Here is a 28,000-nt window from a genome sequence, read left to right as displayed (position 1 = left end):
AGAAACAACAGGTGGATGCTTTAAACAATTTTAATATTTGAAGACATTATTGTCTGCACAATGTGTCCAGGTGTAGTGTCACATTAGCCAACATACCAAACAATCAGACAAGTATGCCCTCAATGATGACATCCTAAAGATACCCTGGTATCATCCAAACTTTTTCCAAAATGGAACACTCAACGAGGAAACAGACTTATCCAAAACATGTCTATAACTAAAAATGTTATATACTTAAATTCCGGAATAGAATAAGCACATTTCGCATCTTAATTAAATAATCCAATTCCAATTTTTTTTTTTGTAGATTTGAAAATTCATGGACTGATACATGGCTTACGTTACTTTTTCTTTTCTCTTTTCAGAGTAACGTTCTGAAAGGGGGTGAGCTGCAGGCGCCCGGGCCGCACTTTGGACACGGCCAGTTTAACGGGACACAAGATGAGTACTGTGCATGTTTTCTGGAAGACACCACTGGCTAAAGGCAAAACTTAAAAAAAACAAAAAAAAACCGCATCTCTGTGCTACTAATGAATTCCAAAAGACATAAAAACATGTATATTACAGATTGTATTATATACAAATGCATCACTCAGGTGTGCTTTATATTACATTTTACATTGCAGTTCACTGAAGAGTGGCATAGATTACTAGTTCCCAATATGGTTCACTTAGCCTGCAGATTATTTGTTTTTTTTTGGGATTGCTCTGGTGCCTGGCAGATGACAGTTTTAAATAACTTCACAGTGTACTGGCAGTTAAGACAAATAGTAGCTTCCTTCAGGGGAAATACACAAATCTATTTTTTGATTGGTCCCGTCGAGGCAAGAAAATCCGTTGCTATGGTAACCATCAATGTTTCTCTGTTTTCACTTTCCACAACTCTTCCCCGTGTCCTTGTAAGGACGTTCGCTGGAATAAGCCACATAATACTGTCTCTTCTCCCCTAAAAGCAGACGGATTACTCCTACAGTCAAGCCGATTACACTTTAGCGCCCCTCGTTTGTGTCAGGCGCGTGCTGAGGTTAGCATCCGAGTGTGTATCTGTGGCTCTGGTTAAAAAGTGTGTGTGGTATTTGTTTATCCAGCTCCCCTGCCCCCCCACCCCACCCATTGCCTTCCCAATCAGGGCGCCGCCTCGCTTTCTCCTCTCGCTGTTCGTCCTCTCGCTGCTCGTCCTCTTCGTCACACGCTCAGCAGCCAGAAGAAAAAGAAGATGGCCACGAACAGGAAAAGGGAATCCTGCCAGTTGTAATTCCCGTTGTTGAGGTTGCCTTGGGGATCGCCCGCGTATTGATCTGTCGGAAGTGAGTACAAAATGTTTTAAAATATGTACATTCTACATCACAGGTGTCAAACTCAGATTTACCCCACCACATCATTTAAGGCGGCCCGCGAAAGCCCTGAAATAATGAGTCAATAAAGCATTTTATCATTTACTAAATGTAATCTTTTCATTGTGACGGACAGAAATACATGTATTGCATGCTATTGATTAAACTTTATTATCTAATAATGCAAAAAATTAGAGATGTCCGATAATGGCTTTTTTGCCGATATCCGATATTGTCCAACTCTTAATTACCGATACCGATATATACAGTCGTGGAATTAACACATTATTATGCCTAATTTTGTTGTGATGCTCTGCTGGATGCATTAAACAATGTAACAAGGTTTTCCAAAATAAATCAACTCAAGTTATGGAAAAAAATGCCAACATGGCACTGCCATATTTATTATTGAAGTCACAAAGTGCTTTTTTTTTTAACATGCCTCAAAACAGCAGCTTGGAATTTTGGGACAGAGGAGGTTGAGGTGGGGGGGGAGCGGGGGGTATATATTGTAGCATCCCGGAAGAGTTAGTGCTGCAAGGGGTTCTGGGTATTTGTTCTGTTGTGTTTATGTTGTGTTACGGTGCGGATGTTCTCCCGAAATGTGTTTGTCATTCTTGTTTGGTGTGGGTTCACAGTGTGGCGTATATTTGTAACAATGTTAAAATTGTTTATATGTCCACCCTCAGTGTGACCTGTATGGCTGTTGACCAAGTATGCCTTGCATTCACTTGTGAGTGTGTCAAAACCATAGATAGTATGTGACTGGGCAGGCACGCAAAGGCAGTGCCTTCAAGGTTTAGTGGCGCTCTGTACTTCTCCCTAAGTCCGTGTACACAGCGGCGTTTTAAAAAGTCATACATTTTACTTTTTGAAACCGATACCGATAATTTTGAAACCGATACAGATAATTTCCGATATTACATTTTAAAGCATTTATCGGCCGATAATATCGTCAGTCCGATATTATCGGACATCCCTACAACAAATATAATACTATCATTATAGTACTATCATACTAAAATTAAAACAAAATAAATATCTGCTTGAGTTATATCAAAGCAAGTTATTCATCAATGACAATAGATTTTACAGTAAAAAAAACTGGCTGCTCTGTTGCCAGGATTTTACAGTAAAAAAAATAAATGTCAGTTTCCATTTACAGTAATACGCTGTAAAAAACATTGTACATTTTACGGTGAAGTTGTGGCAACTCAGCTTCCAGTTTGTTTTTTTCCAGTGTGTAATACAAATATAATAATCAAATGCCCAGCAATTAATTGTATAATATCATGAGGTGAATTCTTATGCATTTATATTCATAAATGATATATGGTTACAAGCGGGCAGCCATAACTGCGATTGTGGCCCTCAGTGTAACCGTGTTCCACACCCCTGTTCTACATCTATGCCAGCGGTTCTTAAAGGCACCCCCCAGAAACAAAAACTTGGCTCTCCAAGAACCACAATAGTAGTCATTAAAAACAAGGCAGATGTTTTATTTAACAAGTATATTTCATATTTACTCTGACTCTAGAAAGAGGTACCGCAGTCTCCGTAGCAGAGCGGTTCTGCAACAGCTTCTTCCCTCAGGCCGTAAGACTCTTGAACGCATCATAATTATCCCCTCAATTCCCCCCAAAAAGGGATTAACTCGCTGGAATATAAAGACAATATAACATACATCCATAAACGTGGATGCATATGCAAAAGTGCAATATATTTATCTGTACAGTAATCTATTTATTTATACCTGCACCTTATTGATTTTTTATTCTGCACTACCATTAGCTAATGCAACAAAATTTTGTTCTTATCTGTACTGTAAAGTTCAAATTTGAATGACAATAAAAAGGAAGTGTAAGTCTAATATTTTGGCTAATGTTTAAACAATAACACTGTTTGAATATAGGAAAATAAAACACTGCCTTAAACAAGTGACTCTTTGGCGCACCGCCCAAATGTCTGCACAATAACTATTTTACCTTCGGGTACCATGAAAGAAACCTTGACCTACTCAGAATTAAATTTTAAGGCTCATACCCCCCATTGCAACATTTTTTTCCACACTTTACTCATGTCAATTTTTTTTTATACTTTTTGACCCTTGTGCAATCCGAGGGCCTAAAACAGGATATGATTGTTCACTTTAAAGCTTGCAATGTCATTAGAATAGGATATGAATAAAGTACCGTATCTTTCGGACTATAAGGCGCACTTAAAAATACTTTAATTTTCTCAAAAATCTACAGTGTGCCTTATAACCCAGTGCACCTAATGTACCTTATAATTTTGATGGTGCTTACCAACCTTTACTTTGTAAATGATGCAATGATAAGTGTGACCAGTAGATGGCAGTTACACATAAGAGGCACATCTGGACTGCAGGTAAATAAATGACACTAGCAAGTACCCCGTAAGCAAGCAACACCAAAACTTTGATGTTTCATTGAGAATATAGAACATTACACACGGCGCTCAAAAATCTGTCAAAATGTTTTAGTACAACTTTAGTAAGTGACGAAGCCGCACCGCTTGAGGGATTTTCGGAGCATTACGGCTACTGTAGTCAGACGTACCGTGCTTCAACATACGGGTGTTAGTATGGTGAGTGTATAAGGACCCCAAAATAGCACTTTTTAAGAGACATTATCTGGCGTTTTGTTTCGCATTATTATGCAAAACCAACTTTTCTTACCTATTCGTACCTGCTGTTGTGAAATATTGACCAATTCCAGGCTGTAATTACCCAAGCTCAAAAATTCCACTGTGCACATTTTTATTATTATTTTTTATTTTTTTAAAGAAATATTGCTTCCTCCCCCCATTATAAAAAGCGTTTTTTTTTGGGTTTTTTATAAATAAATGCAGTAAAACATTAAAAAACTATAAAAATAACAACTTTGTAATACAAAGTTGTTATATAAGATCTGAAGTTGTTGAAATATTTTAAGCGTTAAAAGTACACATATTTTTATGGTGAGTTTTACAAGCGGTTTCCTTTTGGTTCCTAAGAGTAAGTGTGTATAGTCAATCTTAAGTTAATCAAACTGCATGTTTTGCACTAAAACAAATTTACAGGACAGAAATTGAATTTTTTTTGTGCAAAATAAAAATTTGACACAATGAAAGATAAAGTTAAACATGTTACAAGCCCAACCAGGATTCAATCAGTGTGCATCAAATTGCCAGGCCAGCACTAACTGTACGCCACTGTCATTATATTTTTTTTATCAGTGATGGAGCATGAAGGGGCTAGTAAAACATTTAATTTGAAGCAACCTGTAATTAAATAATTGCCATTTTACATGTGCTTCTTCACGCAAACATTAATATTAAGGACTGAAATGGTGCCGAAAATAAAATTTAGGAGTGGTGCTGACAGGCGTAAAAAGAGAACATTGGATAAAACTAACCTCACATTTTCTCTAATTGCAAGCTAGTTAGCATTAGCATGTTTGTAGGCCTTGTTTAAAAAGCTTAGACCTTGCCTGGCCGACTGTGTTTATTAACCAGTAAACAAACAAAAACAATATGAGCTCATGCTACGCTATGAAATTGCCCTGAATAATTTTAGCCATTCATTTGCTTTCGGTCCAATAGACGTAGATTGAATTGAACCTTTGCTGTCAGATTTGTAAATCATCATTTTTTATTACGGAAAGATGCATACCTGCGCGGTGAAAGGGGTCGTTGGTGTTGAAGACGGTGGTGAAAAAGCTGAAGGGGAAGGCGCCGATGCCGAACGACATGTGAAAACCAGTGTCGCTGAAGCCCTGGAACATCTGGAGGCACCGCCGATGTTTAGTTGAATATGTGGAGACAAAAGTAAAAGAGACACTTTGAATTGTATTTATTTTTATACAATACATTAATATATATTGAATATATAATATAAATACCAACACACAGATATATTATAAATATAAACTTATACACATATATACACACAGACACGTATACATACATGTATACATATACATATATATACATAAACGCACACGTATACAAGTATACATGCATAGACATACATGTATGTATACATACATATACAGTCGTGGTCAAAAGTTTACATACACTTGTAAAGAACATAATGTCATGGCTGTCTTGAGTTTCCAATAATTTCTACAACTCTTATTTTTTTGTAATAGAGTGATTGGAGCACATACTTGTTTGTCACAAAAAACATTCATGAAGTTTGGTTCTTTTATGAATTTATTATGTGTCTACTGAAAATGTGACCAAATCTACTGGGTCAAAAGTATACATCCAGCAATGTTAATATTTGCTTACATGTCCCTTGGCAAGTTTCACTGCAATAAGGTGCTTTTGTTAGCCATCCACAAGTTTCTGGCTGAATTTTTGACCACTCCTCTTGACAAAAGGTGTGCAGTTCAGCTAAATGTGTTGGTTTTCTGACATGGACTTGTTTCTTCAGCATTGTCCACACGTTTAAATCAGGACTTTGGGAAGGCCATTCTAAAACCTTCATTCAAGCCTGATTTAGCCATTTCTTTACCACTTATGATGTGTGTTTGGGGTCATTGTCCTGTTGGAACACCCAACTGCGCCCAAGACCCAACTTCCGGGCTGATGATTTTAGGTTGTCTTGAAGAATTTGGAGGTAATCCTCCTTTTTCATTGTCCCATTTAAAGCACCAGTTCCATTGGCAGCAAAACAGGCCTAGAGCATAATACTACCACCACCATGCTTGACGGTATGAATGGTGTTCCTGGGATTAAAGTCCTTACCTTTTCTCCTCCAAACATATTGCTGGGTATTGTGGCCAAACAGCTAATTTTTTGTTTCATCTGACCACAGAACTTTCCTCCAGAAGGTCTTATCTTTGTCCATGTGAGCAGCAGCAAACTTTAGACAAGCCTTAAGGTGTGGCTTCTAGAGCAAGGGCTTCCTTCTTGCATGGTAGCCTCTCAGTCCATGGCGATGCAAAACACGCTTGACTGTGGACACTGACACCTGTGTTCCAGCAGTTTCCAATTCATTGTAGACTGCTTTTTGGTGGTTCTCGGTTGACTCTTGATCATCCTGACCAATTTTCTCTCAGCAGCAGGTGATAGCTTGCGTTTTCTTCCTGGTCACGGCAGTGACAAAACTGTGCCATGCACTTTATACTTACGAACAATTGTCTGCACAGTTGCTCTTGGGACCTTTGAAATGGCTCCAAGTGACTTTCCGGACTTGTTCAAGTCAATGATTCGTTTTTTCAGATGCTGAGTTCCTTTGACTTTCTCATTGTCGCGATTGTAACCGAGTCTTACTGCATCACATGAGCCCTATTTAAATGGGCTCAGAGAAGTCAACAGGTGTCGTCAATAATAATCACTCACATAAGGTTAAGAGGCCATGTCATGAAGCTAATTTGATTTGATTGTAACTTTTCTACATCCCCAAATTGATCATGTACTGTATGTTGCTGTATGTATACTTTTGACCCAGCAGATTTGGTCACTTTTTCAGTAGACCCATAATAAATTCATAAAAGAACCAAACTTCATGAATGTTTTGTGACAAACAAGTATGTGCTCCAATCACTCTATCACAAAAAAAAAAAGAGTTGTAGAAATTATTGGAATAACTCAGGACAGCCATTACATGTCCTTCACAAGTGTATGTAAACTTTTGACTACGACTGAATACAGTACAGGCCTAAAGTTTGGACACACCTTCTCATTCAATGGGTTTTCTTTATTTTCGTGACTATTTACATCGTAGATTGTCACTGAAGGCATCAAAACTATGAATGAACACGTGGAGTTTTCTACCGCTTGTCCCTTTTCGGCACAGGGGGTGCTGGAGCCTGACTTAACAAAAAAAGGTGAACTAACTGAAAACATGTTTTATATTCTAGTTTCTTCAAAATAGCCACCCTTTGCTCTGATTACTGCTTTGCACACTCTTGGCATTCTCACGATGAGCTTCAAGAGGTAGTCACCTGAAATGGTTTTCACTTCACAGGTGTCATAGTTTTCAGTGACAATCTAAAATGTAAATAGTCATGAAAATAAAGAAAATGCATTGAAATGAGAAACTTTTGGCGTGTACTGTACATACATGTATACATACGTATACATACATACACAGTATAATCGGATATCTGTCACATTGATACTTGGAGTATAGATGAGAAAATAAGACTCACGCCGCCTCTGCTTTCTGGTTCTGTTCTCTGTCCCTGAGGCCGTGGGGGACTTTTCAACCTGAGGGCAAACGTTAACAACAGTCACTCAAAAAGGCACCATCAGCCACACACACACACGCCCACACGCGCACACAAACCGTGGGTCCTCTTGACTGGAGCTCCCTCGTCCATATAATGGGATGACTTTGTCTCTGCTGATGCCAGCTTTACACACAGGACACTGTTGTCTGCTGGGCCTCGTCTCCAACCACTGGAGTGGAAAAGAAATGACTGAAAGAGCTCTTGTCATCACTATTCATTATATATCTAAAAAAAAAAACAACTGAAAAATGGATCCAAAATCAACTTATCAGGCGGTCAAAGTGTGCTAATACTTACTTGATGGAGACAGGGCCAGCTGAAGAAAAAGAGATCATAAAAAAAAAGATTAATTTGCATCTCGTCGTTGAACACCTTATATAAAACATGCAATGTTGTTAACCCAGCAGTGCTGATAGAAATATGGTGCTGATTCAGGACAAAGTGCTGCCCCGCAAACTCTGAAAGAACATTTTGAAAATAAGACTACTTTTCCTGCATTTGGGTGCATTTCTACACTATATTTGTCACCATGACCCCCCACTCCCTCCCCTCTGTTGCTAGATATCTCTAGATGTACGTTGTAATATGTATATGTGCTTTGCTATGGAGGTTTTTTCCTACTCCAGACTGGGCCCCCTTAGGAGACCAGTCTAGATTGTATTTTTTACTCATCCTTCCCCAGCGTTTACCTTTTTCCCATCTTTTACGGGGCGCCTCGTGGCGACCCATCAGCGTTCCTGTTCTGTAACCCTGTACACTGTTTGTTTGTCTAATCTTGAACGGGTTTGTGCTGAAAACAAAGTTTCGTTGTACTTGTGCAATGACAAAGACCCATCCTATCCTATTTTACTTTTAGATTTATTATCATCTACGATGGCTGTCTTTTTGACACTTACATGTCCTATGTAATGTACCACATAATTTTTTGTTTTTTAAATTTACTAGAATCAGAATCAGAATAGTTTTTATTGCCATTGTTTGAGAACGGGTTCACAAACTAGGAATTTTTCTTGGTGCAATCGTGCAACATAAAACACATACTGTATAAGTTTTAGTAAATAGTAAATAATACTAACATCATTATTAGAGAAGAGATGTCCGATAATATCGGCCGATAAATGCTTTAAAATGTAATATCGGAAATGATCGATATCGGTTTCAAAATTATTGGTATCGGTTTCAAAAAGTAAAATGTATGACTTTTTAAAACGCTGCTGTGTACACGGACGTAGGGAGAAGTACAGAGCGCCAATAAACCTTAAAGGCACTGCCTTAGCGTGCCGGCCCAATCACATAATATCTACGGCTTTTCACACACACAAGTGAATGCAATGCATACTTGGTCAACAGCCATACAGGTCACACTGAGGGTGATTGTATAAACAACTTTAACACTGTTACAAATATGCGCCACACTGTGAACCCACACCAAACCAGAATGACAAACACATTTCGGGAGAACATCCGCACCGTAACACAATATAAACACAACAGAACAAATACCCAGAACCCCTTGCAGCACTAACTCTTCCGGGACGCTACAATATATCTCAAAAATATATTCACAAATACGCGTTTATTTATACAAATTATTTATTTATTTGTATATCACATTTGTATTTGTATATTTATTAATATATGCCTATGTATTATTATCATATTGGTATATGTTGTCTGTCTATCTGTGTTGGCCCTGTGATGAGGTGGCGACTTGTCCAGGGTGTACCCCGCCTTCCGCCCGAATGCAGCTGAGATAGGGTCCAGCACCCCCCCCCCACCCGAACGGGACAAGCGGTAGAAATTGGATGTATGGATACATAGAAGTTGATGTGAGACAACTCTACTTCCATATTTATGCAACTAAGGAGCTTGTGTACTTCAGATGCAGTCAGTAGTAATTTCTTCAACTTCTTTACTTATACTAGCGGTGTTCCTAAGGGTTCCATTTCAGGTTCCCTCTTGTGCATGATTTGGGCTATTCAACTGGTGGCCTGTGAGTTCAGTTCCAAAAACTTGTGAGAGACTCACATTTTACATCTTTTCGTGTAACTGAAAAGAAAATACAATGGTGGCTAGCTACTAAGGGGAGTGTAGTGTTGTTGTGTTGCCGCTAAAAAGCAGGTAGAAGAAAAAGAAACGGAGCAGCCTAAAGAAGAAATACAACCGCCTGCACGGACTTTGAAAGCAAACATTTGGAGACACTTTGGATTTTACTGTGGCAAGAAAGGGCTTGACATGACTCATGCAATTTGCAGACTTTGCAACGCTAAAGTTAAGTATTTTGGGAATACTTCAAATCCTCACGCTCACTTGGACAGACACCACCCAGAGTTATCAATGGAAAAGGATCATCCACTAACACCGGCAGCTGATCAACACACACTTCACCATTTTACAAAATTACCACCCAGTTCTGAACGGGCAAAGAAGATAACCAGATCCATCGCTTTCATTGCAAAAGACCTGCGACCATACAGCGCAGTGGAGAGAGAGAAGGCTTCAGGTTCATGATCAAAACTATTGAGCTACGGTATGACATCCCATCACGCTCGTTTTTTTACAGACAATGTTGTACCTTCACTTTACAGAGAGACAAAACTAAAAGTGGGGCAAGCTGTGACTAGAGCTAGCACAGTAGCTCTTACCTGTGATTACTGGACCTCTAGGACCTAGACTGGGGTAGATCCTGCTGAAATCCTATGTATTGAATGAATCGATAATCGAGTTGAATCGAAAAAATCTATTTATAATCGAATCGTGACCCCATTAAAGGCCTACTGAAACCCACTACTACCAACCACGCAGTCTGATAGTTTATATATCAATGATGAAATCTTAACATTGCAACACATGCCAATACGGCATGTATAAAGTGCAATTTTAAAATTCCCGCCACACTTCCGGTTGAAAAAGTCCTTTGGATATGATTTATGCGCGTGACGTCACAAAAGCAACGGAAGTGGTTGGACACCATCGGACCCGATAGAAAAGCCTCTTGTTTTCTTCAACAAAAATCCACTGTGTTGGTGAATCTTTTGCAATTTGTTTAATGAACAATGGAGACTGCAAAGAAGAACGTTGTAGGTGGGATCGATCGGTGTATTAGCGGCTAAGTACAATACTTACAGCAACACAACAAGGACTACTTACTACGCCTAGCCGATCGATGCTTTCCGCCAAACCCACGGATGAAGTCCTTCGTCGCGCCGTTGATCGCTGGAACGCAGGTGAGCACGGCTGTTGATGGGAAGATGAGGGCTGGCTGGCGTAGGTGGAGCGCTAATGTTTTATCATAGTTCTGTGAGGTCCGGTTGCTAAGTTGCTAAATTAGCCTTAGCGTCGTTAGCAACAGCATAGTTAAGCCTTACCAGGCTGAGAATTTTTAACCGTGTAGTTACATGTACATGGTTTAATAGTATTGTTGGTCTTCTGTCTATCCTTCCAGTCAGGGGTTTATTTATTTTGTTTCTATCTTCATTTGAGAACGATGCTATCACGCTAGCTCAGTAGCTAAGTGTGTCACCGATGTATTGTCTTGGAGATAAAAGTCACTTTAAATGTCCATTTCGCGTGCTCGACTCTCATTTTCAAGAGGATATAGTATCCCAGGTGGTTTAAAATACAAATCCGTGATCCACAATAGAAAAAGGAGAGTGTGGAATCCAATGAGCCAGCTTGTACCTAAGTTACGGTCAGAGCGAAAAAAGATACGTCCATCACTGCCTCTCAAGTCCTTCACTGTAACGTTCCTCATCTACGAATCTTTCATCCTCGCTCAAATTAATGGGGTAATTGTCACTTTCTCGGTCCGAATCTCTCTCGCTCCATTGTAAACAATGGGGAATTGTGAGGAATACTAGCTCCTGTGACGTCACGCTACTTCCGGTACAGGCAAGGCTTTTTTTTATCAGCGAGCAAAAGTTGCAAACATTATCGTCGATTTTCTCTACTAAATCCTTTCAGCAAAAATATGGCAATATCGCGAAATGATCAAGTATGACACATAGAATGGATCTGCTATTCCCGTTTAAATAAAAAAAAATCATTTCAGTAGGCCTTTAATCGATATTGAATCGAATCGTGGGACACCCAAAGATTCGCAGCCCTAGTGTCTTTAATTAAAACAGACTAAAACACCACATTTGTCAATATAAACAAGTATCAAATAATTATAGTTTCATATTACTTGCACATTCAAAGTCTCCAAAGCAGAAGAGTATTAGAAAGTATCCAGTAACAAACATGTTTGCATCATTCAATTTATTCAATTGAGCTTAACTCAAACATCCTTTGTTGATGCAGATTGCTGACATTCCTTTGGAACGTGCAAACAATGGAACAAAGCACGCGTCAGAATCAGATTAAACAAAAAGCTAGCAATGCCGGCCTCAAACTGACAGACTTTATTGCACAACTGGAGCCTGTGTACATGTAATGGAGCAAATGATTGCCTCATCACTACCGTCTCAATTGTGATGACTCATGACTTTTGTTGTATGTTTTCATCTACAGCCCGCAGACATTTCAAAGATGTTCGATCTACATGTTCTGCTGTCACATGATAACCATGAGATAGTGAGTATCAAATCAGTTTATTCCCTATTCCCTGTTGAAACCACAATAAAATGTTCTGTTATATCCTTACATAGCAGCCTTGAAATATTTCAATTTTGACTCTAATCTAAACATGTTTTTTTTCGCAAATAAATAAATAAATAGTAATAGTATTTAATTAAAACAATAACATAATTATTGTGTGAATGCTACCATGAATTGATTAACGTGGACCCCGACTTAAACAAGTTGAAAAACGTATTCGGGTGTTACCATTTAGTGGTCAATTGTACAGAATATGTACTGTACTGTGCAATGTACTAATAAAAGTCTCAATCAATCAATCAAGCATTAGCATGCTAACTTTGGCTAATTTTGCAGGCGTACAATCCGGACTCATACCTTGGTACTTGACAAATGCTACCTGTTAGCATGCTAACATTTATAGCTAATTTTACAGGCGTATACCAAAGAGTCATATTACATAGTACTAACTGATTTAGCATGCCAACATTCGCATTTTAGCTTTTTTAGCTAGTTTTGTTGCTAGGCACCTTATTGATGCTGCCTCATTAAAAAAATATTGTGTGAATGCTCAAAAGCATTACCGTTTTTAGCTAATTTTGCAGGCGTACACTTCACTCGTAACTTGGTACTTGACAAATGCTACATGTTAGCACGCTAATGTTAAAACTTAAGGATACTAACTTTAATAGCTAATTTTGCAGGTGTATACCTCAGTCATTTAACTTTGTACTTGACACATGCTAACTGTTAGCATGCCAACATTAGCATGTTAACTTTTTTTTTTAGCTAGTTTTGTTGATACGCATCTTAGAGTTGTATATTTTGTAAAATTGGGTGGGCAGCGTTTTAATTCCGCTTCAACTCTTACAAATAAAATAGTTGCATCTCATTAAAAAATAACAATTATTGTGTGAATAATGAAAAACATTCATTGCTAACTTTTTTAACTGATTTTGCAGGCGTACACCTCAGACTCATAACTTGGTACTTGATACATGCTACCTGTTAAGACGCTTAGCTAACTTTCATAGCTAATTTTGCATGCGTACACTTCAGTCATAACTTGGTACTTGACACATGCTACCATTAGCATGTTTTTTTTTTTTAGCTACCGTATTTTCCGGACTATAAGTCACAGTTTTTTTCATAGTTTGGCCGGGGGTGCGACTTATACTCAGGAGCGACTTATGTGTGAAATTATTAACACATTACCGTAAAATATCAAATAATATTATTTAGCTCATTCAAGTGAGACTAGACGTATAAGATTTCATGGGATTTAGCGATTAGGAGTGACAGATTGTTTGGTAAACGTATAGCATGTTCTATATGTTATAGTTATTTGAATGACTCTTACCATAATATGTTACGTTAACATACACGTACAACATGACTCAGCCTCAGGCAGCATTACTATGTTGAATTTAAAAAGTGTAAAGGTGAGTATAAGGGTGTTTTTTCATATCTACAGGGCTTTAAAATGTTAAAAAAAGGTCATAGTCTTTTTTTGCTGTAGTTATGAAAATATTCGACATATAATTCTACTTCTCGGAAATCCATATACCACGGTCAGACCAGGCACCAATTATTTACTGTATCATTGCTGTGGACAAGGTTGTGCCAAATGGAATAAATCCACCAACCCTCATCATGCATTATGTGATTACACTGCAAAACGTGAGTCTTCAAAAACAAGAAAATTTTTTTACTAAAATTAGGGGTATTTTATTTGAACTAAGCAAAATTATCTGCCAATAGAACAAGAAAATTCGGCTTGTCAAGACTTTCCAAAACAAGAAAAATTAGCTAACCTCAATTAACCCAAAAATACCTTAAAATAAGTATATTCTCACTAATAACAAGTGCACTTTTCTTGGTAGAAAAAAAAAGACCTTTTTGCTCAATATGTTGAAAAACATTCTCAAATTAAGTAAATGCTAGTGCCATTATCTTGACATGATATGCGCTCAGCATCATGATTTTTTTTTTTCATGCTTGAAGTAAGAAATTATTACTTTAAAAATGTAGTTTTATACTTGTGAGTGTTAATGACACAGTTTTGCATCAGTTGATATTCTAGTTTCTATTATTTTAGGCTTTGTAATGCGCCACACATTTTCAATGGGAGACAGGTCTGGACTACAGGCAGGCCAGTCTAGTACCCGCACTCTTTCACTACGAAGCCACGCTGTTGTAACACGTGCAGAATGTGGCTTGGTATTGTCTTGCTAAAATAAGCAGGGGTGTCCATGATAATATTGCTTGGATGGCAACATATGTTGCTCCAAAACCTGTATGTACCTTTCAGCATTAATAGTGCCTTCATAGATGTGTAAGTTACCCATGTCTTGGGCACTAATACACCCCCATACCATCACAGATGCTGGCTTTTGAACTTTGCGCCTAGAACAATCAGGATGGTTCTTTTCCGCTTTGTTCCAGAGGACATGACGTCCAGTTTCCAAAAACAATTTGAAATCTGGACTCGTCAGACCACATAACACTTTTCATCAGTCTATCTTAGATGAGCTCGAGCACAGCGAAGCCGGCGGCGTTTCTGGGTGTTGTTGATAAATGTCTTTCGCTTTGCATAGTAGAGTTTTAACTTGCACTTACAGATGTAGCGACCAACTGTAGTTACTGACAGTGGTTTTCTGAAGTGTTCCTGAGCCCATGTGGTGATATCCTTTACACACTGATGTCGGTTTTCGATGCAGTACCGCCTGAGGGATCGAAGGTCACAGGCATTCAATGTTGGTTTTCGGCCAGATTCTCTGAACCTTTTGATGATATTGCGAACCGTAGATGGTGAAATCCCTAAATTCCTTGCAATAGCTCGTTGAGAAATGTTGTTCTTAAACTGTTGGACAATTTGCTCACGCATTTGTTCACAAAGTGATGACCCTCGCCCCATCCTTGTTTGTGAATGACTGAGCATTTCATGGAAGCTGCTTTTATACCCAATCATGTCACCCACCTGTTCCAAATTAGCCTGTTCACCTGTGGGATGTTCCAAATAAGTGTTTGATGAGCATTCCTCCACTTTCTCAGTCTTTTTTGCCACTTGTGCCAGCTTTTTCGAAACATGTTGCAAGCATCAAATTCCAAATGAGCTAATATTTGCAAAAAATAACACATTTTACCAGTTGGAACGTTAAATATCTTGTTTTTGCAGTCTATTCAATTGAATATAAGTTGAAAAGGATTTGCAAATCATTGTATTCTGATTTTATTTACAATTTACACAACGTGCCAACTTCCCTGGTTTTAGGTTTTGTAGTCCACTTCTGCTTGCAGATCCTCTCCAAATGCTGAATTGTTCAAGGCTGTTTTGCTTGGCTACTTAGTTTTAGATTTTCCTCAAACTGATTAGGCTACGTCAGGATCTAAATGTTTCTTCTTGAGACACTCCTTTGTGGCCTGGGTCCTATGTTTTGGGACATGATTGTAATTCCGCAAGACTCATCATCGGTGTTTTGAATTAGACCACAAGGTTCTCAGGAGGCAAATCACGCCCTCATTGCAGTCTTACAGACCCGTCTTACGGACTTAGGGCCTGATTTACTAAAGGTTTGCGCGTATTAGAACACGTGCAAACTTAATATCACAGGCAAAACGTGTGCAAAGTGGATCGCATTTGTTAAGTGAGCAGAATAAGGCATGTCATCCATTTTGCGTCTCTGCCTGACTCCTCATTAAAATGCAAAGTATATGCTGATTAGCATAACACCCACAATACTGGGAGGACAAAATGCAAATACAGCACACGCAAAGTGATTTAGCAACACATCACCGTTTTCGGAGCACGTTTTATTTAGCACGTTTGTAAACGTCTACTCAGCAACATCCTTTTATAATTTCATAGCCGCTAGATGACTTAAGGGGCAGATAAAAACAAATGTAATTGACGTGTTTGTGTCATTTAATATTTCCGTTTTTTCACATAGAAAATACATGTCTAACATATATCCAATATGATAAAACTTCTTGAGCTATGCATTTTTGCATCTTCTCTACCATGCACCTTCAGTGGTGAGAAAATGGGGGGGGGGAGTGGTGTGGACTGCACGGCTGCTTCTAAAATGCCCATAAAAAGTGGTACATGTCTCCTGCATGTTTGAAAACATAAAAACACACCACAGGTAGGAGCATAACGTGAATGTGCAGTAAATGAGTAATTCCGTGGTGAGGCCCCATATAGTACATGCAAAATCTTATTTAAATAAGGCAGTATGCGCCACTTGACAATTGCACACACAGTCTTAGTAGATAGCAACACGCCCAATAATACAACATGCTTTCTTTGCCTACGCCAGGTATTTAGCTTTTAGTAAATCAGGCCCTTATTGTATTCTTAACAAAGAAACAGCCCCAAAGCTGATTGTTTCCACCGCCATGCTTGACAGTAGAGATGCTGTTGTTGGGCTCTTATTCAAGATTTTTTAGAATTATGCTATAAAATGTGTGGCGCTCCACTATTCATTGCCAGAGTTAAACAACATTTTTGGATCCGGATCCAATTTTTTTTTGCCTTCAATCCGATCTGATTTCAAGTCCCTATCCCATACGCCCACAATAGATTATGGTTTTTTAAACTCTTTTCACCAAGTACCACCATAATGAACAGCATTAAAATACAGTGTAGACCTAAGTATTCACTAAAAAGGCAAAGGTTTTGTTAAACAAGTATATTTAATACTTTTGGCTACTGTAACATTACAAACATTTTGAACAGTAACACTGTGTTTAAATATAGGAAAAGAAAACACTGTACTTTCATCAAGTGATGATTTGGTGTACCACTAGATGGAGCCTGTGTACCACTACAGTTTGGCAATTGTAAAACTTAAAATGTTTGACAGTAAGTAAACAAAAACACATTTTTATAAAGCTTATCTGATGAAATGTAGAATGCGCTAATATTGCTGTAAATTAAATGATGCGTCACATTTGTGGTACAGAATGCTACATACAATTTATTTGTTTACTGCAGTGTTTTTCAACCTTTTTTGACTCAAGGCACATTTTTTGCGTTGAAAAAATCCGGGGAACACCACCAGCAGAAATCATTAAAAAACGAAACTCAGTTGACAGTAAAAAGTCGTTGACAGTAAAAAGTCGTTGTCGCAATTGTTGGATATGAATTCAAACCATAACCAAGCATGCATCACTATAGCTCTTGTCTCAAAGTAGGTGTACTGTCACCACCTGTCACATTACGCCATGACTTATTTGGAGTCTTTTTTTGCTGTTTTCCTGTGTGTAGTGTTTTAGTTCTTGTCTTGCGCTCCTATTTTGGTGGCTTTTTGTCTTTTTATGGTATTTTGCTGTAGCAGTTTCATGTCTTCCTTTGAGCGATATTTCCTGCATCTATTTTGTTTTCATCCTTCTTTGTGGGGACATTGTCGATTGTTATGTCATGCAGCCCTTTGAGACACTTGTGATTTAGGGCTATATAAATAAACATTGATTGATTGATTGATGTTCGGATGGACATTGTGGACGCCGTCTTTGCTCCCAAGTAAGTCTTTGCTGTCATCCAGCATTCTGTTTTTGTTTACTTTGCAGCCAGTTCAGTTTTAGTTTCGTTCTGCATAGCCTTCCCTAAGCTTCAATGCCTTTTCTTAGGGGCACTCACCTTTTGTTTATTTTTGGTTTAAGCATTAGATACCCTTTTACCTGCATGCTGCCTCCCGCTGTTTCCGACATCTACAAAGCAATTAGCTACCGGCTGCCACCTACTGATATGGAAGAGTATAACACGATTACTCTGCTGAGCTCTAGACAGCACCGACACTCAACAACAACACATCATTTGCAGACTATAATTACTGGTTTGCAAAAAATATTTTTTACCCAAAATAGGTTATATTAGATCATCTCCCACGGCACACCATACTGTATCTTACGGCACAGTGGTTGAAAAACACTGGTTTAGTGGCTAATGCATAATAAGTAAACAAAAAGCAAAAACTACTTTTGGCTCACATTGAAATAATTTGGGGTTTGCCCTCAAAGACTTCCTGTATGTCGAGACATTCCCTTTGTTTATAAACAATAACAAAAACGACCCCAAAAAATATTTCTTTATAATAAGAACTAGAAAAATATTTATCTAATCACTTTAGTTGCATACTGATACTATAGTAGGTATTGTTAGCATCGACATATGGGTCAATTACTTTACATTGAAGCTTTAGCGGTTAGCTTCTTGTGCCGTCCTGCTCGGTGTGTGAGTAGCATGCTATGCTTAGCCATTAATTTTCCTGTTGTCCTCCAGTGATAATAGTACTTGGAAGAAACTGTTTATTTTTCGCCAAGGTGGTGAGGACTGATATCTTAGAAGCGGCTTCACACTCTGCATAGGCGACGCGTTCGTTGCAACTTGCGCTCAAATTTGAGCCGGTGTTTTGGCAAGACATGCACCCTCCTGGAGTTCATGCAACTCCTGCATGTGTTTAACAAGGAATATGGAAATATAATTATGTAGCCCGGTTATAGTTGAGATAGGCTCCAGCACCCCCCGCGACTCCGAAAGGGATAAGCGGTAGAAAATGGATGGATGGAATTATGTACCGTATTTTTCGGAGTATAAGTCGCTCCGGAGTATAAGTGGCACCAGCCAAAAAGGCATAATAAAGAAGGAAAAAAACATACTGGCGTATAAGTCTCATTTTTTGGGGAAATTTATTTGATAAAACCCAACACCAAGAATAGACATTTGAAAGGCAATTTAAAATAAATAAAGAATAGTGAGCAACAGGCTGAATAAGTGTACGTTATATGACGCATAAATAACCAACTGAGAACGTGCCTGGTATGTTAACGTAACATATTATGGTAAGAGTCATTCAAATAACTATAACATATAGAACATGCTATACGTTTACCAAACAATCTGTCACTCCTAATCGCTAAATCCCATGAAATCTTATACGTCTAGTCTCTTACGTGAATGAGCTAAATAATATTATTTGATATTTTACGGTAATGTGTTAATAATTTCACACATAAGTCGCTACTGCAGTAAATGAGTATTTCCGTGCATTCCTTTTGAAGGACTCTTTCACGTGAGTATGATCTTTAGCCATGTAAACACTGGGACACAGCTGCGGTAAACATCACAGATCAGTTAAAAAAGGCAAATCAAACACGAATTTCTAATCTTTATTTGATTTTTTTCTGGATTTTTGTTTAATATTCTGTCTCTTTGTCGACATAAACATGCTAAAAAAAATATGTACTGTAACGTAATGTCTTTTAAAACTTACAAAAATCAACAGGCGGTCGAATACTGCAGTTGAACACTGCTGACAGAGTAATTTCGCATTATGATTTGATGGCAACTTTATTGTGAAGTTGCAACAGGGCAAAAAGTGATGCCATCATCTGGCTGCTTTACAGATTGTTGCATCATATTACAAATACGACGGTGCAAGAGTCAGGGGAGGGAAGCATGGCAACTAAATGACATTAGCAACATCTACAACAGAAATCTTCCAATTAGCATGGCAGCTATAACTGCAAGCGCAGGTGAAAAGAAAAAAAGAAATGTTTTGAGCTGTATCCAGATAATTACTAAAAGTACAGGAAATAACCTGACTGTAGCTTTTTCCATGAAGTCATCGGTTGCTAAACCAAAAGGCACGTCATTGCATTACTTTCCTGTCTACAACAGGTCAACAATGGGACTTCACTTTTTAATAATTGCAAGGAGCCACAAAAGCAAGGAGTCATCAAGTTTGGCACAAAAACAGACTTTTAAAGAAAGCAAGGAAGCAGAACAAAGCATTTTAAACACTTAGCCAATTGTTCAATACTCTATATTTCATTCAATTGCACACATTAAACAGCATGCATCCAGTTTCTCTCCTATACTGGTTGCAGTCCCTAGGACAGGGATATTTCATTTCCAGAAAGCTAAGGACCTGGGGGCTGGATTCTTATATCAGTCATATTCTGTATATTCCAAGGAACCAATTGTCCGCTACAGCAGACATTTGATTTTGGTCAGTTATTTTGTCAGAGTTACAGAGTTTAATGACCTTCTGCAAAAACATGAGTCTCTCACAAGTTTTTGAACTGAACTCGCAAGCACCAGATGATTAAGCCCAAATGATGAAAAAAAGAGGGGCCCTAAAACGGAACTTTGGGGAATCTATTGATAATCTCATTGTATTCTCAGGGCATTCAATCGATTGCAGCTGGACTGTGTGGTTTGTCTTAGAAGATGTTTGTTCCGACTGAATTAAATGCTAAATTTCGCTCCCACGACTGTCGTAGCATAGGTTGTATTCACCTGACGTCATGTCCGGCTCATTAAATATGTGAGCGTCTGTTATTATAGCGTTGTGGGCGGTATTTTACCTTTCTCGAAGAAAAATGCCCTATGCTTGCATGGCTTTAGGCTGTTGGAACCGATCAAAACGTGAAAAAGATACAAGTTTCTTCAGAGTTCCTTTAAGAGGTATTCAAGAAGGGCAATAGAGTGCAAGATTTTAGGAAAAACGACAAGTAGCACACACTCCAGACCAAGGTAGCATATCAAGTAGAAGAACGCACAGGTTTGCAGTGATCACTTTGTTTAAGGTTTGTTTGATATACAGTACAGGCCAAAAGTTTGGACACACCTTCTCATATCAATGCATTTTCTTTATTTTCATGACTATTTACATTGTAGATTGTCACTGAAGGCATCAAAACTATGACACCTGTGAACTGAAAACCATTTCAGGTGACTACCTCTTGAAGCTCATCGAGAGAATGCCAAGAGTGTGCAAAACAGTAATCAGAGAAAAGGGTGGCTATTTTGAAGAAACTAGAATATAAAACATGTTCAGTTATTTCACCTTTTTTTGTTAAGTACATAACTCCACATGTGTTCATTCATAGTTTTGATGTAAATAGTCATGAAAATAAAGAAAACACATTGAATGAGAAGGTTTGTCCAAACTTTTGGCCTGTACTGTACTTTTAACCTGTAATATTTCCCATTTAAATATTATCTTGAGTTTACTTGTATTTTTATCTTGTTTAACGAGGTCAAAAAACATGAGTGTTTCATAAAAGCACCAACTCGGCGAGTCCATTGTGAAAAAACCCTAAAAGGCAACAATCATTAATTGAGGCTTTCAGCTAGGGCTGGGCGATATATCGATATACTCAATATATCGCGGGTTTGTCTCTGTGCGATATAGAAAATGACTATATCGTGATATCCGAGTATACGTTCTCACGCAGTTGCTTTTAGCTGCTGGCATTACACTACAGGTTTTTCCCACTCCTTCTTGTGTCTCCTTCTCACTGACAGCGACACCTCACATACTGTCACGTCATACGTCACATACGTATACGCCCTCGCGGAGCAGAGAGGTAGCAGCATGGGTAACGTTAGCTGTGATGCTAGCGGAGTGGTGTGAGTGGTAATAAGAGAGAGAGAAGGTGCGAATCTGGTAACAAATGAAGGAATAATTAATTCCCAAGAAAAACAGCATGGGGTCCATCGTCTGGCGGTTTGGCTTCAAGTGGGAATATGTCGAACAGACAACCGTAATTTGTCAAGTGTGGGGCGAAAGTGTTGCTAAAAAAAGTAGCATTACTGTTAATATGTAGCATCATTTGAAAAGTCACCTGGTAGACAATGAGGAGTGCTTACTCCGCATGTCAACATCTCCATTCGGTGCCACACGCCCACTCCATCAAAATGCCGAGGCAAACAATTCCAGATCAACACCGTATGTTTGTTTTAAAATATTGTAGTGGCGTTCTGTACAGAAAGCGCACTGTGTTGTTTTGATATGTCATCTTAGTGACACGCACAAAAGTGCACTAATAGCTTGTTTTAAAATGTCTCTGACAATCTTGCACTTTCTGTTTTGGAAATGACATGAATGTTTGTGCCACTGCTTAATAACTGTTTAATAAATACAGTTTTGCTAAATTCACTTAGTTGTGATTTCCCTCTCTGCATGAAAGTTTAAAATGAGCATATATTAATGCAGTATGAAGAAGAATGTTTTAATGTAGACACATAGAATCATCATACAACTGTGATTATATGCATCAAGTGTTCATTCAAGGCTAAGGCAAAATATTGAGATATATATTGTGTATCGTGACATGGCCTGAAAATATCGAGATATTAAAAAAAGGCCATATCGCCCAGCCCTACTTTCAGCACATACACAACGTTGAGATCTTTAGTTATATTTTGATTAGGAACATGCATACTCGTAGTGGCGCTTGCAAAAACAATAAGGCAACAAAACATGGCTGTAGACGCAAAGTTAATCATGAAATGCAACCTTAACCCGGCAAAAACGATGCATGATTTATCCGGGAGAGTCTTGATACCAATTTCCTTGACCGAGCCACACACAAAGAAGTTGTAGACCTCCATGCTTTTCCTAGTTTCCATCCGTTCTGTCGTGTCTTTTTTTTCTGAGGAAACTCTCTTGAAGGAATCAATAAAGTACTATCTGTATCTAGAATAACGTCTGGAGCACCAGATAGTTTGACATTTCCGAGTACTCCATAATCCCTAACATCCCTTGACAAATCGACAAAAAGTATAGCGATAGATTGCATCGCATAGTTCGATTTTTTTTGCTCTAATCTACTTTTAATAAAAGGATCTTGCCCCCTTGCATACTCAAATAGTTTGCACTCTGTTGACTGCACAGTAGTCATGTTGGTTTGGTGTACCAATGATTGTCACACGCACACACTGGGTGTGGTGAAATTTGTCCTCTGCATTTGACCCATCCCCTTGTTCACCCCCTGGGAGGTGAGGGGAGCAGTGGGCATTACTTGTGGCATTAGATGTGGCAATACTTTTGCGAGATCTGGCAATACTTTTTGCGAGATCTCGCAAAAGGTTTTTTTCCTATGTCAGTGAACCGGAAGTAAAACAGACAAAGCGATGGTGAACCGGAAGTGAAACAGACACAGTGATGGAGGAGCGGGGGCCTCCCCATCATCTGTAGGGATGATGTTTGATAAGAAATTATCGAGTTTGAGCCTATTATCGAATCCTCTTATCGAACCGATTCCTTATCGATTCTCTTATCGAGTCCAGATAGGTTGTTGTATATGGAAAAAAACACACAATATTTGGTTTAACAAAAACTCACTTTTATTATATAAGAAAACAATTTAATCTAATAAATAAATAAATATTGACTGTTACCCCCTAACAAAATAAAATTAAATAAATAAATATTAACTGTGGTTACCGAAAGTATATTAAGTGGGATTTTTCAGAAAAACAAATATATACAGTAACACAAAAACAACCTGTCTCTGTGATCACTATAGGTGTATAAATAATAATATAGTGTTAAATAAAATCAGTCCCTTGGGCACAAAACTGGAAATAATACAGCTCTCCAAAAAGTGCAATTCTGCTGCTATTTGACATAACTGTTTGTTATGATGCTTTGACATTTTTGCACTTTATTTCTTTATTGAAAGAAAATTCTATGAAGAGAAAAGTTGTTTGCAAATGTGGTTACAATGCTAAAAAATAAAAAGTTAAAGCTAAAAAAAGAAATACACTATAATACACAAACATTATTTATTTATAGGGGGAAAGATGTTATGAGCTAGGGAATATAACAACTACACTACCCATCATGCAACGGGAGTGACGAGCATGCGCGGTAGCCCTGAAAAGTGTTGTTGCATGTCGTCACCCGTGAAAGTAAACGTCAAGAACTCAGCCAACACGCCTCGTCTGCATTATTTATAATTAGACAGATAACACATATACAGTGTGATTTTGTTTTGTTTACAAGGAAAGAAAAACAAAAGTTAAAAAAGGGATATCATGTCATATATGTTGTGTATATATATATGTATGTGCTGTGGTTGCTTTAAAAACGTTGCGACAGCTGCCGTAAAGGAGGTGCGTTGCTAGCCTGGTTGCTATGTTTCCGGTTGGTCGTAAAAGTGTTCTTCATGTGTTTGTACCCTGCTGAGATCTTTCAGTAAAGTTATTCATTGGATTATACCTTTTGTTTTGAACTTTATTACACCTTGGAGCGCTTTTTCCCGTCCATTTTTTTCCTGCTTTCGCTATCTGCGCCTAATGACTGAGCTACGTGACTGATTTCTTGTGATGTCTCGAGAGGCATTTCTGGTCGGGACGGGATTCGTTCCGAGGGATTCGAATAAAGAACCAACTCTTTTTCTTTACTATAGTGGTCTTGATAACGGGTACCAGTTCTCAAAAAGGGATTAGAGTCCGAGGACTCGGTTCTTTTCTTATCGAACAACCGGGAAAACCGGTTTCGAGTATCATCCCTAATCATCTGTGCTATGTTGTGGGACCATAATACGATTTGATGTCTACATATGTTAGGCCAATACTAAAATAGAAATCAATAAACTTCTCCATGGACTCGGACTTGGAGGTGCTGATTCTCATCCCAGTCGCTTCACACTCGGCTGCGAACCGCCCGAAAAAGGGTGGAGTGCCATCTCCGGGTTGGGGAGGAGATCTTGCCCCAAGTGGAGGAGTTCAATTACCTCGGAGTCTTGTTCACGAGTGAGAGAAAAGTGGATCGTGAGATCGATCGAGTGTATCGATCCGTTGTGGTGAAGAAGGAGCTGAGCCGGAAGGCAAAGCTCTCATATACCGGGCGATCTACGTTCCCATCCTCACCTATGGTCATGAGCTTTGGGTTATGCCCGAAAGGACAAGATCACGGGTACAAGCGGCCGAAATGAGCTTCCTCCGCCGGGTGGTGGGGCTCTCCCTTAGAGATAGGGTGAGAAGCTCTGTCATCCAGGAGGAGCTCAAACTAAAGCCGCTGCTCCTCCACATCGAGAGGAGCCAGATCAGGTGGTTCGGGCATCTGGTCAGGATGCCACCCGAACGCCTCCCTAGGGAGGTGTTTCGGGGACATCCGACCGGTAGGAGGCCACGGGGAAGACCCAGGACACGTTGGGAAGACTATGTCTCCCGGCTGGCCTGGGAACGCCTTGGGATACCCCGGTAGGAGCTGGAAGTCTGAGCTTCCCTGCTTAGGCTGCTGCCCCTGCGACCTGACCTCGGATAAGCGGAAGAAGATGGGTAAACTTCTCCCACGGATGATGGGTGGGCTCCTCCATTGCTTTGTCTGTTTCACGTCCGGTTCACCATCGCTGTGTCTGTTTTACTTCCGGTTCACTGACATAGGAGAGAAACCTTTTGCGAGATCTCGCAAAACATTTTTTTCCCCTCCATGTCCCTTTAGGGCAGTGGTTCTTCACCTTGTTGGAGGTACCGAACCCCACCAGTTTCATATGCGCATTCACCATTCTTAAATGAAAAAGAAAAGTTTTTTGTTTTTTTTCAAATTCAAGACAAAGTTATATGTTTTTGGTAAAACTTTAGTATGGGGAACATATTCTAAGTAACAAAGACATAATTTTGAGTTATTTGGACACTAGGGCAGTGGTTCTTAACCTGGGTTCGGTGAGTCGGGCTCAGGGGTTCGGCGGAGGTCAAGACACACCCGACTCATCGTAAATAAATAAATGATAAATGGGTTATACTTGTATAGCGCTTTTCTACCTTCAAGGTACTCAAAGCGCTTTGACAGTATTTCCACATTCACCCATTCACACACACATTCACACACTGATGGCGGGAGCTGCCATGCAAGGCGCTAACCAGCAGCCATCCGGAGCAAGGGTGAAGTGTCTTGCCCAAGGACACAACGGACGTGACTAGGATGGTAGAAGGTGGGGATTGAACCCCAGTAACCCTCCGATTGCTGGCACGGCCACTCTACCAACTTCGCCACGCCGCCCCTGTGTGAATAAAAACTTTTCCCTATCGGCGTATTACAGATACGGCAACAGCAGAAGTCACACTGATTTGCAGGTGTGTAATTTGTTGTGAGTTTATGCACTGTGTTGGTTTTGTTCTTTGAACAAGGTGATGTTCATGCACGGTTCATTTTGTGCACCAGTAAAAAAACATGGTAACACTTTAGTATGAGGAACATATTCACCATTAGTTAGTTGCTTATTAGCATGCAAATTAGTAACATATTGGCTCTTAACTAGTCATTATTAAGTACTTATAAATGCCTTATTCGGCATGGCCTTATTATAAGCCTAACCCTCTAACCCTGGCCCTAACCCTAACCAAATAACTCTAAATTAAGTCTTTGTTACGTAGAATATGTTCCCCATACTAAAGTGTTACCAAAAACATATAACTTTGTCTTAAATTTGAAAAAAAAATAAAAAAATAATGTTTTCACTAAAGGGTTCGGTAGATGCGCATATAAAACTGGTGGGGTTCGGTACCTTCAACAAGGTTAAGAACCACTGCACTAGGGGAACATATTCTAAGTAATAAAGACTTAATTTAGAGTTATTTGGTTAGGGTTAGGGTCAGGGTTATAATAAGGCCATGCTGAATAAGGCATTATTAAGTACTTAATAATGACTAGTTAAGAGCCAATATGTTATTAATTTGCATGTTAACAAGCAACTAATTAATGGTGAATATGTTCCCCATACTAAAGTGTTACCATGTTTTTTTTTTTACTGGTGCACAAAATGAACTGTGCATGAACATCACCTTGTTCAAACAACAAAACCAACACAGTGCATGAACTCACAACAAACTACACTCCTGCAAATCAGTCAGCTGTTGCCGTGTCCGTAATACGCCGATAGGGAGAAGTTTGTATTTACATGATGAGTCGGGTGTGTTTTGACCTCCGCCGAACCCCTAGGGTTCGATCGAACCCAGGTTAAGAACCACTGCTTTAGTAAAAATCTCCATAAGATGACTGTGCAGGTTAATGTGTCAGCCATGAACTAAGGTGCCTTACACCAAAACATACGATAAGGTCAGCACGTACCAAACTGTAGGTGCAAAGATCACTCCGGCTCTATCAGACCCATCTAGGCGATTGCACTTGTTATGAAGAAGTTAGTGAAGTGAATTACATTTATATAGCACTTTTTCTCAAGTGACTGAAACCCAATATCTAAGTTACATTTAAACCAGTGTGGGTGGCACTGGGAGCAGGTGGGTAAAGTGTCTTGCCCAAAGGACACAACGGCAGTGACTAGGATGGCGGAAGTGGGGATCGAACCTGGAACCATCAAGTTGCTGGCACGGCCGCTCTACCAACCGAGCTATACCGCCCCAGTTCTAATGCGAAACGATAATCTAGTCTCTTCCGTCATTGTGGATGGGCGTGTTTGCACCTTTAAAAACAGCCCAAACGAAAGTAAATAAAGGCCGCACAGTCGTCACACACACAAGCAGGGTATGATAATCAAATGTGAAATTTGGGTGGGGGAAAAAGCAAGCCGGTAAATACCAGAAGAGGTGTCCGCACATACTGATGACAGCGTCCCTGGCAGTGTCCAAACAAATGTTGCACTCGAAGGTGGCTCGTTCCCGTTCGCCTTCCCCGTTGCTGCCGCCCGGTCCATCGCGGTCTTTGCTGCTCTCCCCGCCCGGGACTCCTCCTCTGCTGGCCGGTCCGCCGTCACTCGAGGACCGGGGATCCGCGGCCGCCATAGTACGTCCTGTGCAAGTGAAAGGGCCACGCACCGAGCTGTCACACAAGGGCCCGACCAGGGTTAACGTTAGCTGTGAATCACAAGCGACGAGTGGGCTGCCTGTCACTAACATAAAGCTATGTTTGTGACGCACTTCCGGAATACAGATGTCCGTTTCCGGGGGAAACAAACCACCGCCTACCGATCGTAAATCAAATCCAAAATGTATTTAATAATATACCATAATTAATCGTGTGAAAGTAATGTAAATTATACATTTATACATACATACAAATAATATGTATAAATATGCTATAAATGCGATAT

General features: G+C 39.3%; 1 protein-coding gene across 1 annotated transcript; it reads right to left on the bottom strand.

Annotated features, from left to right (window-relative positions):
* Positions 1 to 5: 5 nt before the first annotated feature.
* rnf5 (ring finger protein 5) lies at positions 6 to 27,837 on the bottom strand. Its single transcript, XM_062029987.1, has 6 exons — positions 27,490 to 27,837; positions 7,874 to 7,892; positions 7,633 to 7,745; positions 7,496 to 7,553; positions 5,008 to 5,119; positions 6 to 1,298 (listed from the first exon to the last, which is right to left on the bottom strand). The coding sequence occupies exons 1-6, from the start codon at positions 27,804 to 27,806 to the stop codon at positions 1,186 to 1,188; spliced, it is 732 nt and encodes a 243-aa protein (XP_061885971.1). The 5' UTR covers positions 27,807 to 27,837; the 3' UTR covers positions 6 to 1,185.
* Positions 27,838 to 28,000: the final 163 nt, after the last annotated feature.

This window comes from Entelurus aequoreus, linkage group LG20 (genome assembly GCF_033978785.1).
Source record: "Entelurus aequoreus isolate RoL-2023_Sb linkage group LG20, RoL_Eaeq_v1.1, whole genome shotgun sequence".
Lineage (NCBI taxonomy): Eukaryota > Metazoa > Chordata > Actinopteri > Syngnathiformes > Syngnathidae > Entelurus > Entelurus aequoreus.
The sequence above is the reverse complement of the archived record's forward strand: the minus strand, read 5'-3'. Positions and strand labels throughout refer to the sequence as shown.

Bases quoted from the DNA above. Each gene is read 5' to 3' on its own strand.
- rnf5 (XM_062029987.1), bottom strand. From the start codon at position 27,806: ATGTTAGTGACAGGCAGCCCACTCGTCGCTTGTGATTCACAGCTAACG. The intron at 7,554-7,632 runs GTTTGTGTGCGC...GTTTGCCCTCAG, and splicing joins TCCAGTCAAGAGGACCCACG to GTTGAAAAGTCCCCCACGGC. The intron at 5,120-7,495 runs GTGAGTCTTATT...CGGTGCCTCCAG, and splicing joins AACCAGAAAGCAGAGGCGGC to ATGTTCCAGGGCTTCAGCGA.